The sequence below is a fragment of the Entelurus aequoreus genome, linkage group LG03 (assembly GCF_033978785.1).
Source record: "Entelurus aequoreus isolate RoL-2023_Sb linkage group LG03, RoL_Eaeq_v1.1, whole genome shotgun sequence".
Classification (NCBI taxonomy): Eukaryota; Metazoa; Chordata; class Actinopteri; order Syngnathiformes; family Syngnathidae; genus Entelurus; species Entelurus aequoreus.
In genome coordinates this window covers 11,752,198-11,764,326 of record NC_084733.1, presented here as the reverse complement: position 1 = coordinate 11,764,326, position 12,129 = coordinate 11,752,198, and the positions used below count along the sequence as shown (strand labels likewise).

Here is a 12,129-nt window from a genome sequence, read left to right as displayed (position 1 = left end):
AAAGCCACAATCTAGCGATCCCAATCATCGAAATAGCAAGAAAACATCTTAAATCACCTTTATTTGAAGGTTTTGTACGAGGTATGTCTTCAGAAATTAGTCCTTTGCGTTAAAATTCCTTGAGAAAATCAAGTGTTTTCAACGCTCACTCGCCGCAATAAGGGGGAATCCCCCTAGCCATATTTGGTATCATTGTGACGCCAAGTTTACCTACTTTCTAAAAATGAGCATGGAATTCCCGATGACGCCATTCTGAACCAATAGAATTCAAGTTTTTAAACCTGTCCCGACGTAAACAAATCCGGCTTGATGCTAACCGGTCGCTGTGAGGCGTACCCTCATTGATCGAATCACCCCGCATGGTGCATTGTGGTATCATAGCAGCGCCCTGATGAAAAACAACACAGTAATTCGAGCGGAATATTTGGTGAAAAAAGGTGATTTTCGAACATTTAATTATTATTTTTGTGGATAAGTTACCGTATTTCCTTGAATTGGCGCAGGTAATATAGTATTCGCACGTCTAGAATTACTGCCGGGTCAAACTCGTTTCTCAAAATAATTAACGCATGCTTGGCCTTATCGCCGGTTCATTATTGACGCCGGATCAAATTCGTTTCGCAAAATATTAATTTTATTATCGCATGTCTATAATTTTCGCCGGGTCAAACTCGTTTCGCAAAATATTTAGCATATGGCTAGAACTTCCACCGGGTCAAATTCGTTACGTCACGAGTGACGCTTAACTGTCCTCATTTTCAAAATGGAGGAAGCTGCTTTCAGTAGTTTGCAATCGCACAAAGACAAAAAGATAAAGAGCTATTCAGTAGGATTTAAGGTCCAAGCTATTGAATACCGGTACAGTATGCTAAAAAGAACAGTAAGCAGCTATGTTTTATTAATATACCGTAGCTGCGTGTGTTAAATACTGTATGAGTCATCAAATGACTCCCGCCTCCTGGTGGTAGAGGGCGCTGCCGCGCTAGTGATCCTTCTTGCGACTTCCGGTACTGCAGAAGAAGTGAACACACGCAGCAAGAGATTTTTTTTTTTTTCCCCTCTGCGTTTAACAAGGAGGATTACATACCGGTATCTAAAATAAAACAGTTTCCTAAACTGGACTTTCAATCGAAGCAGGAGGTAATAATTAAAGGAATATCTCCATCGAGACAGAGAGACTTTTAAAACTGAAGAAAGAAAATAAGGAAGACTTCTATAAACAAGTTATCGATGCTTTTGGTCAGAAGGAGCTGCAAATGGACTCCATTTATAAGTACAGGTAAGACCATAACGTTTTTTTTAATTAAATGTGCTTTTCATGATGGTATGCTTACATCACACTCAAAGCGCACGCCTAAATTTACCGGATTCCTTTTGGTAAACGCCGGAGTGAGAAGAGGTTTTAAAATAATTACCGCATGCACGGCCATCCCGCCGGTTTCCGGTAAATGCAGGAGTGACAGGAGGTTTTAAATTAATTAACGCCCCTGCGGCTATTCAAGGAAATACGGTAGACAGTTTTACATTCCGTAATGGATTTAGAAGGTGGAGAGGGTACACGGACGGTTGCAAGTGCGCTAAATTCACTGCAGTCGGCGAATCTTCTTAGTGCTGCTGGTCAGGAATATTACGGACAGCTGATTGATGATTATTTTGGTGGTCAGGACCCTGTAAGTAGCGATAATGACTCAGAAATTGATGAAAGTGACTCTGAGGAGGCTTCTCCTCTCCTAGACCATCTCAACGATTACGACGACGTTTTGCATACACAGAATGTACAGAATGATGATGTACATGCCATGCATGCACCTGACAGTGACTCTGAAGATGATGACACACAGACACAGGGTGAGAGACATGTGGGCCTACATGATGATGCAGATGCTGCCTTGGAACAGGCTGCTGACCTGTTGTTTGATCAAGATGTGGAAGTGGAAATTCAAAAAATCAGGGATTTTGAATGTAATTGTGCTAAATTCAGAAATGGACACTGTATGAAAAAATGAGATACAGGACTGATACATAGTTTGCGACAAAACATGCCGTCGATGAATGATTTTGGAAAGAACCTCGTCATCATCGCCAAAATCAGCTCGAATCTAAATCGTTCTGAGAGGACAAAGGGTACCAAGAAGAAAGAGACGAAAGCCAGAAGCCTTTCCAATGGCTGCTACTCAGTTGAAGGGACATAAATCTGCCAAGACGCCTTCAAATTTATACACTGGTAAGCTTTTATTTATTTATTGTTTTCTTAATTCATGTGCTAAACAGGAAATGTTCTTTCCTTTAGACATGGGATTTGACTTTAATTGTACCAATTTTGGTGTTGCTACAAGGACTTTTAAGGTATGGTTGCTATGGAGTTTTGTTTTGGAACATTCTGTTCTGGAACAGTAAACTTTAAGCTGTTTTTTCTCAAAACGGACCCTCAAACTTGGTCGACTTCAATCGGATGTAACTCGGTCATTTTCTGTCCGATTCCAACAAACCATATATCATTTTGAAGGTCTTTAGATGGAGAATGTGTAAATAACAATAACTCAGTTTTTAAAATTTCCTCATTGTGTATCATTTTGCCAGCACAGGTCACATATACTGTATCATGTCCGGGTATTCTGTGTTTGTTAGCTAGCGGTCCGTCCTGCTCATATTAAAACAAAGATTGTGGATGACTGAGAAAGGGCTTCCATCTGCTCAACTAATTCTACTGTATAACAAACGTTCTCAGGTGCTGAGAGTGAGACCTCTTGTATCCAGTTTTAAAGCCAGAGACAGACAGACAATACGACTTATTGATGCAAGCAAAGTTATCAAGTTCATTTATTGTTCCAATAATTGACTTACTGACTAACTTCCCAGGCTTACAATTGTATGAAATGTTTTAAATGCCTCTGGACGTCCTATTTAATGCTTTCTAATGCCATTTAAGGCCTTCGTTTTTGCAAAATCCATTTGAAGACTTTGAATGCTTTTTAAAGAGCCGCGCAAATCCTGTGTATGCTAAGCTGAGAAGTACTGTTCATTGGGGGTTTTTTAAATTCATTTTCAAGTTGTAGAATTTTTTTGGCTTGAAGTAAAACCTTAAAGTAGAAGAGCGCTAGGTTTTAATGGCTCTATTCTTGACTCCTGTTCCTTATAAGGACATCCCAGAGAGTCAAACAACCACAAGAGAAGAAGAATCTCATTAAAACGTGTCCCGGCACCCCTCTTCATACACTGACTTTATTTCAACAAGCTTTTTAGTGCACCTTTGACACTGGTATTTCATTTAAGACAACCATTTTACTGGAACCCCTATTTATAAACTCTTCTATTTGCGAACTTTTCTGTTAACGTACTTTTAGATTGAGCCAAATATGCCTCTGTCTGCCAAACATGTATTGTGTACAAACGCTTCATTGATTAATTTTGTGCTTGATTGTATTGAAAAGAAACAGTAAGTTTTTAATTGTGATGAGAACTGACTTTTATGGGAAAAAAATGCCAAAACTGACTTATTTTACAGCAGAGGAGAATTTTACTTCTCGTTCAGCAGTGCTTCTTCCAAGTGGACACACACACACACGCACGCGCACACACACACACACACACGCACACACTCTCCTACCCCCTCCCCTCTCCTTTCTGCTGCTCTGCCAAAGGAGCAGGACCTTTGCCAATGTTAACATACTGTAAGTGGATTTTACATTTTAGAATGTTTATTATGGTTGTTCAAGTAAAAGATTTGTGTTATTTCTGATTGTTTGTGAGGGCACCAAAGGGACTTCAGTGTGTGCGCATACAGCATAGTTTAAGTGCTTACAATTGTCTACATGAGACCTTCTGGATTGGCCAGCTGACTCACCTGAGCTGCACTGGCTGCACATATTCCTTTCGGAACCTCTGGAGCTCGGCCGCCATGGGCTGGTCGCCGTTCCAGAGGGCTTGCCGGTCCTCCTCGGTGGGCTCTGGCTCGGGGATCTCGATCCTAAACGACAACAGTAAGACGTTGTCGCTGTGCACTGCAAATTATTTGCCACTTGCCAAGATTTAAACATTTTTATTTCGAGAAATTTCTCTATAAGTCATTGACTTTAAATCATATTCTTAATTATAGCATGAATAATTATATTTTGTCTATTCTAGTTTAAAAATTGAGAATAAAAAAACTTTTGAAATAAGACATATTGGTTTCCCACACATAGAAAATCTTTGGTTGCTTAGTTTAACAATTGCAAGCTGAACAAAACTTGTTTTCAGAGTAAAAATACTTATTTCCATCTTAAAGTGCTGCCTGATTTCTAGACATACAAATCTTAAATTAGGATGTCTTATCAAGTAAAATTAACTAGCTGCATGAACAGAACATTTTACTAGTTTTTAGTGTTTTTTTTCTAAAATCTAGTCTTTTTATCTTGCAGTGTTTCCCACACATTAATTTATTTGTGGCGGCCCGCCACGAAAGAATTAAGGCCGCCACAAATAGATTTATTTTATTTTTATTTTATTTTATTTATTTATTTTTGTCCTGTCCTGTCCAGCTTCTCAGGCAAATCATATAGTTGATGTAGATGCCCATATCGGCTGTTCAGATTTACTTTACAAAAGAAAAGAGAAGTGTAGGATCAAGATTTTTGGAGCTCTTTGTTCAGTGGATCAGATGTTTGATGAAGCTCTGTGTCTATCTACCACCACTACTGTTTTCTGTTTATTTGTTACTGACTGTGGCAGGACACCTCTGCCTCTGTTTCACTTTATGTTGCTGGTAAATAATATGGTTGTAGTAGTAGGCTAAAGTTAAATTATTTAGTAGGTACTAATTAAAGGGGCAGAGCTTTAAGAGACATTTTAGCTTTTATATTTTTATAAGATATATTTTTTGTAAGAACCACAATTAATAAATATATTTCAGTGAATAACTTATTGTTCAAATCTGTGTATAAATATGTACATAAAGTGTTGTAATTATATTGTAAAATGGATGGATGGACATTTAATACAAAACTGTTATTATTAATAAGTAAGTATACATTTTTTGAGCCTTTTTAGAGAAAATCATATCATTGTAGTAAATTATGCAAATTACTCGATGTCATGGTGACCACGCCCATAGCCACGCCCCCACCGCCACAGGTATCTTGGCAGTTTATGGGAAACACTGTCTTGTATGTTATCAGCTCTTTTTTGCAGTGTGCTTGTGGTGCTGTGGGAGAGGGCTGTGCATACCTGTCAATCAGCAGTGTGAGTAGCTCCTGCGGTTTGCAGAAGGATCGGTACGTGGTCAAAAAGGTGCGTACAAAGTTTGGATCTAAAAAAAAAAAAAAGAGCAAAGGGTTTCATCAGAAAATGGTGACTGAAGCACAAATCCACTTTCTACACTTCAGAAAATAATATTATAGAGAAAATGGTGTTGGGGGTATAGCACATGGACCAATTTGAGTGCAGATCCAGGACATTTATTGTCGCTTACACTACCGTTCAAATGTTTGGGGGCACCCAAACAATTTTGTGGAATATCCTTTATTTCTAAGAACAAGAATAGACTGTCGAGTTTCAGATGAAAGTTCTCTTTTTCTGGCCATTTTGAGCGTTTAATTGACCCCACAAATGTGATGCTCCAGAAACTCAATCTGCTCAAAGGAAGGTCAGTTTTGTAGCTTCCGTAACGAGCTAAACTGTTTTCAGATGTGTGAACATGATTGCACAAGGGTTTTCTAATCATCAATTAGCCTTCTGAGCCAATGAGCAAACACATTGTACCATTAGAACACTGGAGTGATAGTTGCTGGAAATGGGCCTCTATACACCTATGTAGATATTGCACCAAAAACCAGACATTTGCAGCTAGAATAGTCATTTACCACATTAGCAATGTATAGAGTGTATTTCTTTAAAGTTAAGACTAATTTAAAGTTATCTTCATTGAAAAGTACAGTGCTTTTCCTTCAAAAATAAGGACATTTCAATGTGACCCCAAACTTTTGAACGGTAGTGTATGAACAAGTCAGCTTTCACCGGCGCCAAGTTAGGGCGTTGGCCTACGTGATCCAGCATAGGGAACTGTGGTGAAAAAAAGATAACTGCCCTCTACCAGTGATCTTTTGAAGAAACATTTCAGACTGACATCCATCCATCCATGTTCTACAAGTTGTCCCTCTCGGGGTGGCTGTGGGGCTGGAGCCTATCCCAGCTGCACTCAGGCGCAAGGGCCGCGTAGACCCTCATCCTCATCGCAGGGCCAACACAAATAGACAACTAATCACACTCACATTAAGGCAAGTTGAGGCTATTTGACCTTGGTGGAGGTCTGGTTTTGTTGACTTTGTTTTAGCAAACAAGATGGGTTGGCGTGTCTTACCAGCATACATGTGGTAGGTGAGTCTCTCTATGAGTTTCACCACCGTGCCCGCCTTGATGATGGGGATGCCCGTTTTGCTCTGCACTTTGTCCTCAAAAACTATATTCTCCTCAGAGTCCTGCACGGCAAACCGGTAAACCTCGGGCGAGGGCAGCCTGAGCGGGTGTGCCCGTTCCTCGTGCTGCAGCATGGTGTCCAACATGCGGTCCAGGGTGGAGCGGTACTGGAGGGTCACCAGCGCCGCCATCCACGCCGCTTTCTCCTCGGCGGTCCGCGCGCAGAAGACGGCGCAGTTCTCGTCCTTGCCGATCAGTTCGAAGGCGTGCCGGAGCTCGGGCGAGTCCTCGCGGTCGACGATGCGGACCTTCCTGAGCACAAACTTTTCCTTCAGGCGGTACTCGGCGCCGCTGCCCGAACCCGGCAGCCGGGAGCTCTGATTGGCCTTGCAGCTGATCATGAGGCCGTCAAAGAGGAAGTTGTGCCGCTCGTGTTTAGCGCCTGCTCGCAGAAGAGGGCCTTCCAGGATGAACTCGCTGCAGCACTGGCCAATGTCCTTGCCTTCCCAGCCGTCGATGCTCTTCTGGATCTCGTTCATGCGCTTGATGGCCAGCTGTTTGCTACGGACCTGCCGGCTGTACAGGCGGTACATGGGCTCACTGCAGGGAGAGGAAAGACAAACAAGACACATCATACACTGCAAAAAGTCAGTGTTCAAAAACAAGAAGAAAAAAAAATACAAATATTAAGGGTATTTTACTTGAACTAAGCAAAATTATCTGCCAATAGAACAAGAAAATTTGGCTTGTCAAGACTTTCCAAAACAAGTAAAATTAGCTAACTTCAATGAACCCAAAAATACCTTAAAATAAGTATATTCTCACAAATAACAAGTGCACTTTTCTTGGTAGAAAAAAAAAAAACCTTCTTGCTCAATATGTTGAAAAATATTCTTAAATTATCTTGACATAATGATATGCGCTCGGCATTAAATTTTTTGAAACCTGCAAATTTACACTAAAATTAATTTAGTGTTCTTAATGGAAAGGCAACAAGGCAACCGCTTGTTACTCTCGGGGTCTACTTGCCGCTCAGGCAAATCATATGGTCTAAAAATGCATTTTTCCATCGATAACATGACATCATCGCGATCTATTAAATGTTTCTATTAAGAATGTATTCTATTTATAATATATTCCTATTAACATATGTTTTTTTTTATAACCTAGTGCCTTTAATTCCTTTTCTATTACATTTTTTATGTACATATGCTCAATTTTGTGGTACTCATTTGAGCTAAATCTGGGACCTCGGGTGCTAATTGTCATGCCATCTCATTGTCTTATGTGTACTGATATGACAATAAAGTTCCTTGAATACTTTCAACAAACACATGCACTTAATGCTTCTTGCAGGAAATTAAGACCAACAATTAACATCTCTAAACTAGGACTAGCGCAAAGACAATGACTCGAGTATAACTACAGTACGGTGTAGAAGTCCATTATTATGTGTGTTATCTTTCAATGTAATAATTTCCATATTTACATAGAATGTGGAGAAATCAGCCAAGGCCTCACTGTTAAAATGTTGTTGTACTTGTGCAATGACTATAAAGATCATTCCATTAACAAAAATAGTGTTTGTTAGTAGGGATGATGGACCAGATGAGCTGTACTATTAATTATCTGAGGAGTGTGGAAACTTCTATTGATGTCAAAAATAAATTCCTGTATTCGCACCTTTATCCAGATCCTAGGGGTGTAACGGTACGTGTATTTGCACTGTTTCCCAGACATTCATTTATTTGTGGCGGCCCGCCACGAAAGAATTACGTCCGCCACAAATAGATTTTTCGGCTTTTTTTTTTATTTTCTATTTATTTTTTTGTCCTGTCCAGCTTCTCAGGCAAATCATATAGTTGATGTAGATGCCCATATAGGCTGTTCAGATTTACTTTACAAAAGAGAAGTGTAGGATACTTCTCTTGTTGCCTTATTTGTATTTTACCACTACTGTTTTCTGTTTATTTGTTACTGACTGTGGCAGGACACCTCTGCCTCTGTTTCACTTTATGTTGCTGGTAAATAATATGGTTGTAGTAGTAGGCTAAAGTTAAATTATTTAGTATGCACTAATTAAAGGGGCAGAGCTTTAAGAGACATTTTAGCTTCTATATTTTCTAAGATATATTTTTTGTAAGAACCACAATTAATAAATATATTTCAGTGAATAACTTATTGTTCAAATCTGTATATAAATATGTACATAAAGTGTTGTAATTATATTGTAAAATGGATGGATGGATGGACGTCTAAAACAAAACTGTTATTATTAATTAGTAAGTATTCATTTTTTGAGCCTTTTTAGAGAAAATCCTATCATTGTAGTAAATTATGCAAATTACTCGATGATGTCATTGTGACCACGCCCATAGCCACGCCCCCACCGCCACAGGTATCTTGGCAGTTTATGGGAAACACTGATTTGTATTGAACCGTTTCGGTACGGGGGGTTCGGTTCGATTCGGAGGTGTACTGAACGAGTTTCCATACGAACATATTAAGTAGCTGCCTCCGCTTCCTTCTGCCTCTGTTTCTGTCAGGACTCTACACAACAGCATTGTCCCACCCACACAACCATCTGATTGGTTACAAACAGAGCGGTAACAGCCAATCAGCAGTGCATATTCAGAGCGCATGTAGTCAGTGCTTAGAGTTTAGCAGGTAAGCATCAGGCAGCGGACTCTCCCCAAATTATAATAAACACCTCCCAGTCAACTACTAGTAACATCACTATGAGCCCGTTGACCTTCTAGAAATATAAAAGGCAGCTCAGCTCGCTCGCAGTCCTGGCTTGAGGTGAAGGCTAATACGCTTTTAGCGTAACGTTAGCTCATTTTGCGGTGTGTGTGTGTGTTACGGACAGCAAAGCCCTGTCTGTCTGTTATTTCACTTTACCTTTTTCAGTGTTGATTGAGCTGTGTTGAAGCAGCAAAAAAGGACATTATGTTAAATGAAGAGTTTCTGTCTCTGATAGTTGATATAATAATGTAACTGCATCATTAAGCCTACATGAACTCCATGGTGTTCAGGAAAGAATAGTCTCAACTATTGTTATTGTACCATTTTTTCAGCTATCGTTATATTAATCATTAGTAATGCAGCAGCCTAGTTTTGAATGGCAGGGTCCCTGCTATTACATGTTGTTAAAAATATAACATTTACATAATAAAAATCAACTACAGGCTTCTCAAATGCTATAATAAATGAAGCATGATGAGTTGACTTGAAACTTTTTATATGTAGAAGAAAATTTTGTCATTTTATTTAATCTGAGCAACAACTTGAGGCAGTTTAATGTTGATTAACATGGGCAGAATTATTATAGTGTTCCCAATGTTAAAAGGATAAAGCCATTGTTTACAAATTTGGTAAATAAATACTCAAAAAATTTATATTTTGTTGTTTTCTTACTGTACCGAAAATGAACCGAACCGTGACCTCTAAACCGAGGTACGTACCGAACCGAAATTTTTGTGTACCGTTACACCCCTACCAGATCCTAATATGGCTTTCTTGGCCCAAACACCAACCCTCTACAATATTTTGCATTGTCGCCATAATCTTGCAAACAGCATGTATTTTTAGTTCTGACATCAAGCATTAAACGGGACGTACCCGGGTTTTCGCCGAGGCTGCTGTTTGGCATAGATGCGCTCCACGCTGCACTGGAGGTTGAGCAGCGCCGTGATGGCCTGTTTGAGACATTCCCTGTCGTCCTGGTCCTCACTGCGCTCCTGGAGTTGCTGCAAAGCGGTGGAGGTGTGAGAGAGAGGAGTTCCGCCCGCTGTTTCCATTGGAGAGAAACATCTCCTACCTGCAGGAGCTCAAAGTAGTGCATGCAGTGGTACACGGGCACCATCATAAGCTGCGGAAGGACGTACTGGACGGCCTCTTTGAAGCCTTCTGCTACGGACTGCAAAGACACAAAAACGTGTGCTGATTAACAGGGAAACAAAACACTTGCACGTCTTCACAAACATGTCTAATCTCATCTCGATATAACGCTGTGAGATATTTACAACATCCAAAAAGCTTGGATGGCTACATGTGTTTGGACTTGTCTCACTTGATGTGCTTTATTCACCAGATGCATGCGGGCGACTAAATCAAGCAAAAAGCAGCTCTGATGCACATCTTTGCGTTTCCAACAGCTGACCTGACAAGACGTAGGGATGGAGGAAGGGAGCGAGGCAGCAAAGTAACCGGAGAAGTGTCCGTCATGGCATCCATTTAAAATCTACTCTTCCCCTGATGGGACATCCTTGGGATCAATAGCTCATAAAGAAGAGTCCACAGTGCTCTGCAGCAGCACAGCCTTGTTGTCATATTGAAATTATTTTGTTTCAAATTCACTGTTGTGGCGGGTAAAAGTAAATATAACTTTAGTCACCGTCCTAATACTGTACACTAATATTTACAGTTTTTTCCGGAACATAGGGCGCACCAGATTATAAGGCGCACTGCCGATGAGCGGGTCTATTCCGGTTTATTTTCATGCAAACAGCGCACCAGATTATAGGGCGTATTACCGTATTTTTCGGACTATAAATCACAGTTTTTTCATAGTTTGGCCGACTTATACTCAGGAGCGCATTAATGTGTGAAATGATTAACACATTACCGTAAAATATCAAATAATATCATTTAGCTCATTCACGTAAGAGACTAGACGTATAAGATTTCATGGGATTTAGCGATTAGGAGTGACAGATTGTTTGCTAAACGTATAGCATGTTCTATATGTTATAGTTATTTGAATGACTCTTACCATAATATGTTACGTTAACATACCAGGCACGTTCTCAGTTGGTTATTTATGCCTCATATAACGTACACTTATTCAGCCTGTTGTTCACTATTCTTTATTTATTTTAAATTGCCTTTCAAATGTCTATTCTTGGTGTTGGGTTTTATCAAATAAATTTCCCCCAAAAATGCGACTTATACTCCAGTGCGACTTATATATGTTTTTTTCCTTCTTTATTATGCATTTGCGGCCGGTACGACTTATACTCCGGAGCGACTTATACTCCGAAAAATACGGTACTATTCTTCTAAATGTAAAACACTTCCTTGTGGTCTACATCAGTGGTCCCCAACCACTGGGCTGCGGGCCGGTACCTGTCCGTGGATCGATTGGTACCGGGCCGCACAAGAAATGTATTTATAAAAAAATAATAATAATAAAATAAAAAAACTTTATTTTTTATTTTTTATTAAATCAACATAAAAAAACAAGATACAATTACAATTAGTGCACCAACCCAAAAAATTTCCCTCCCCCATTTACACTCATTCACACTCATTCGCAGCACAAAAGGGTTGTTTCTTTCTGTTATTAATATTCTGGTTCCTACATTATATATCAATATATATCAATTAGGGCTGCAACAACTAATCGATTAAATCGATTAAAATCGGTTATAAAAATAGTTGCCGATTAATTTAGTCATCGATTCGTTGGATCTATGCTATGCGCATGCGCAGAGGCTTTTTTTTAATTTTTTTAAATAAACCTTTATTTATAAACTGCAACATGTACAAACAGCTGAGAAACAATAATCAAAATAAGTATGGTGCCAGTATGCTGTTTTTTTCAATAAATTACTGGAAAGGATAGAAATGTAGTTTGTCTATTTTATCCGATTATTAATCGATTAATCGAAGTAATAATCGACAGATTAATCGATTATCAAATTAATCGTTAGTTGCAGCCCTAATATCAATACA

At 39.4% G+C, this 12,129-nt stretch overlaps 1 protein-coding gene across 2 annotated transcripts in view; it reads right to left on the bottom strand.

Moving 5' to 3' along the window:
• sos2 (son of sevenless homolog 2 (Drosophila)) overlaps positions 1-12,129 on the bottom strand; it is an 83,868-nt gene that overhangs the window by 15,080 nt on the left and 56,659 nt on the right. For both annotated transcript variants that reach the window (XM_062041223.1, XM_062041224.1), the window contains exons 8-12: positions 10,214-10,312; positions 10,015-10,142; positions 6,338-6,993; positions 5,206-5,287; positions 3,845-3,967 (exon numbers count right to left, since the gene is read on the bottom strand). In XM_062041223.1, the coding sequence (XP_061897207.1) occupies positions 3,845-3,967; positions 5,206-5,287; positions 6,338-6,993; positions 10,015-10,142; positions 10,214-10,312 (1,088 nt within the window). The remainder of the gene's footprint in view (positions 1-3,844; positions 3,968-5,205; positions 5,288-6,337; positions 6,994-10,014; positions 10,143-10,213; positions 10,313-12,129) is intronic.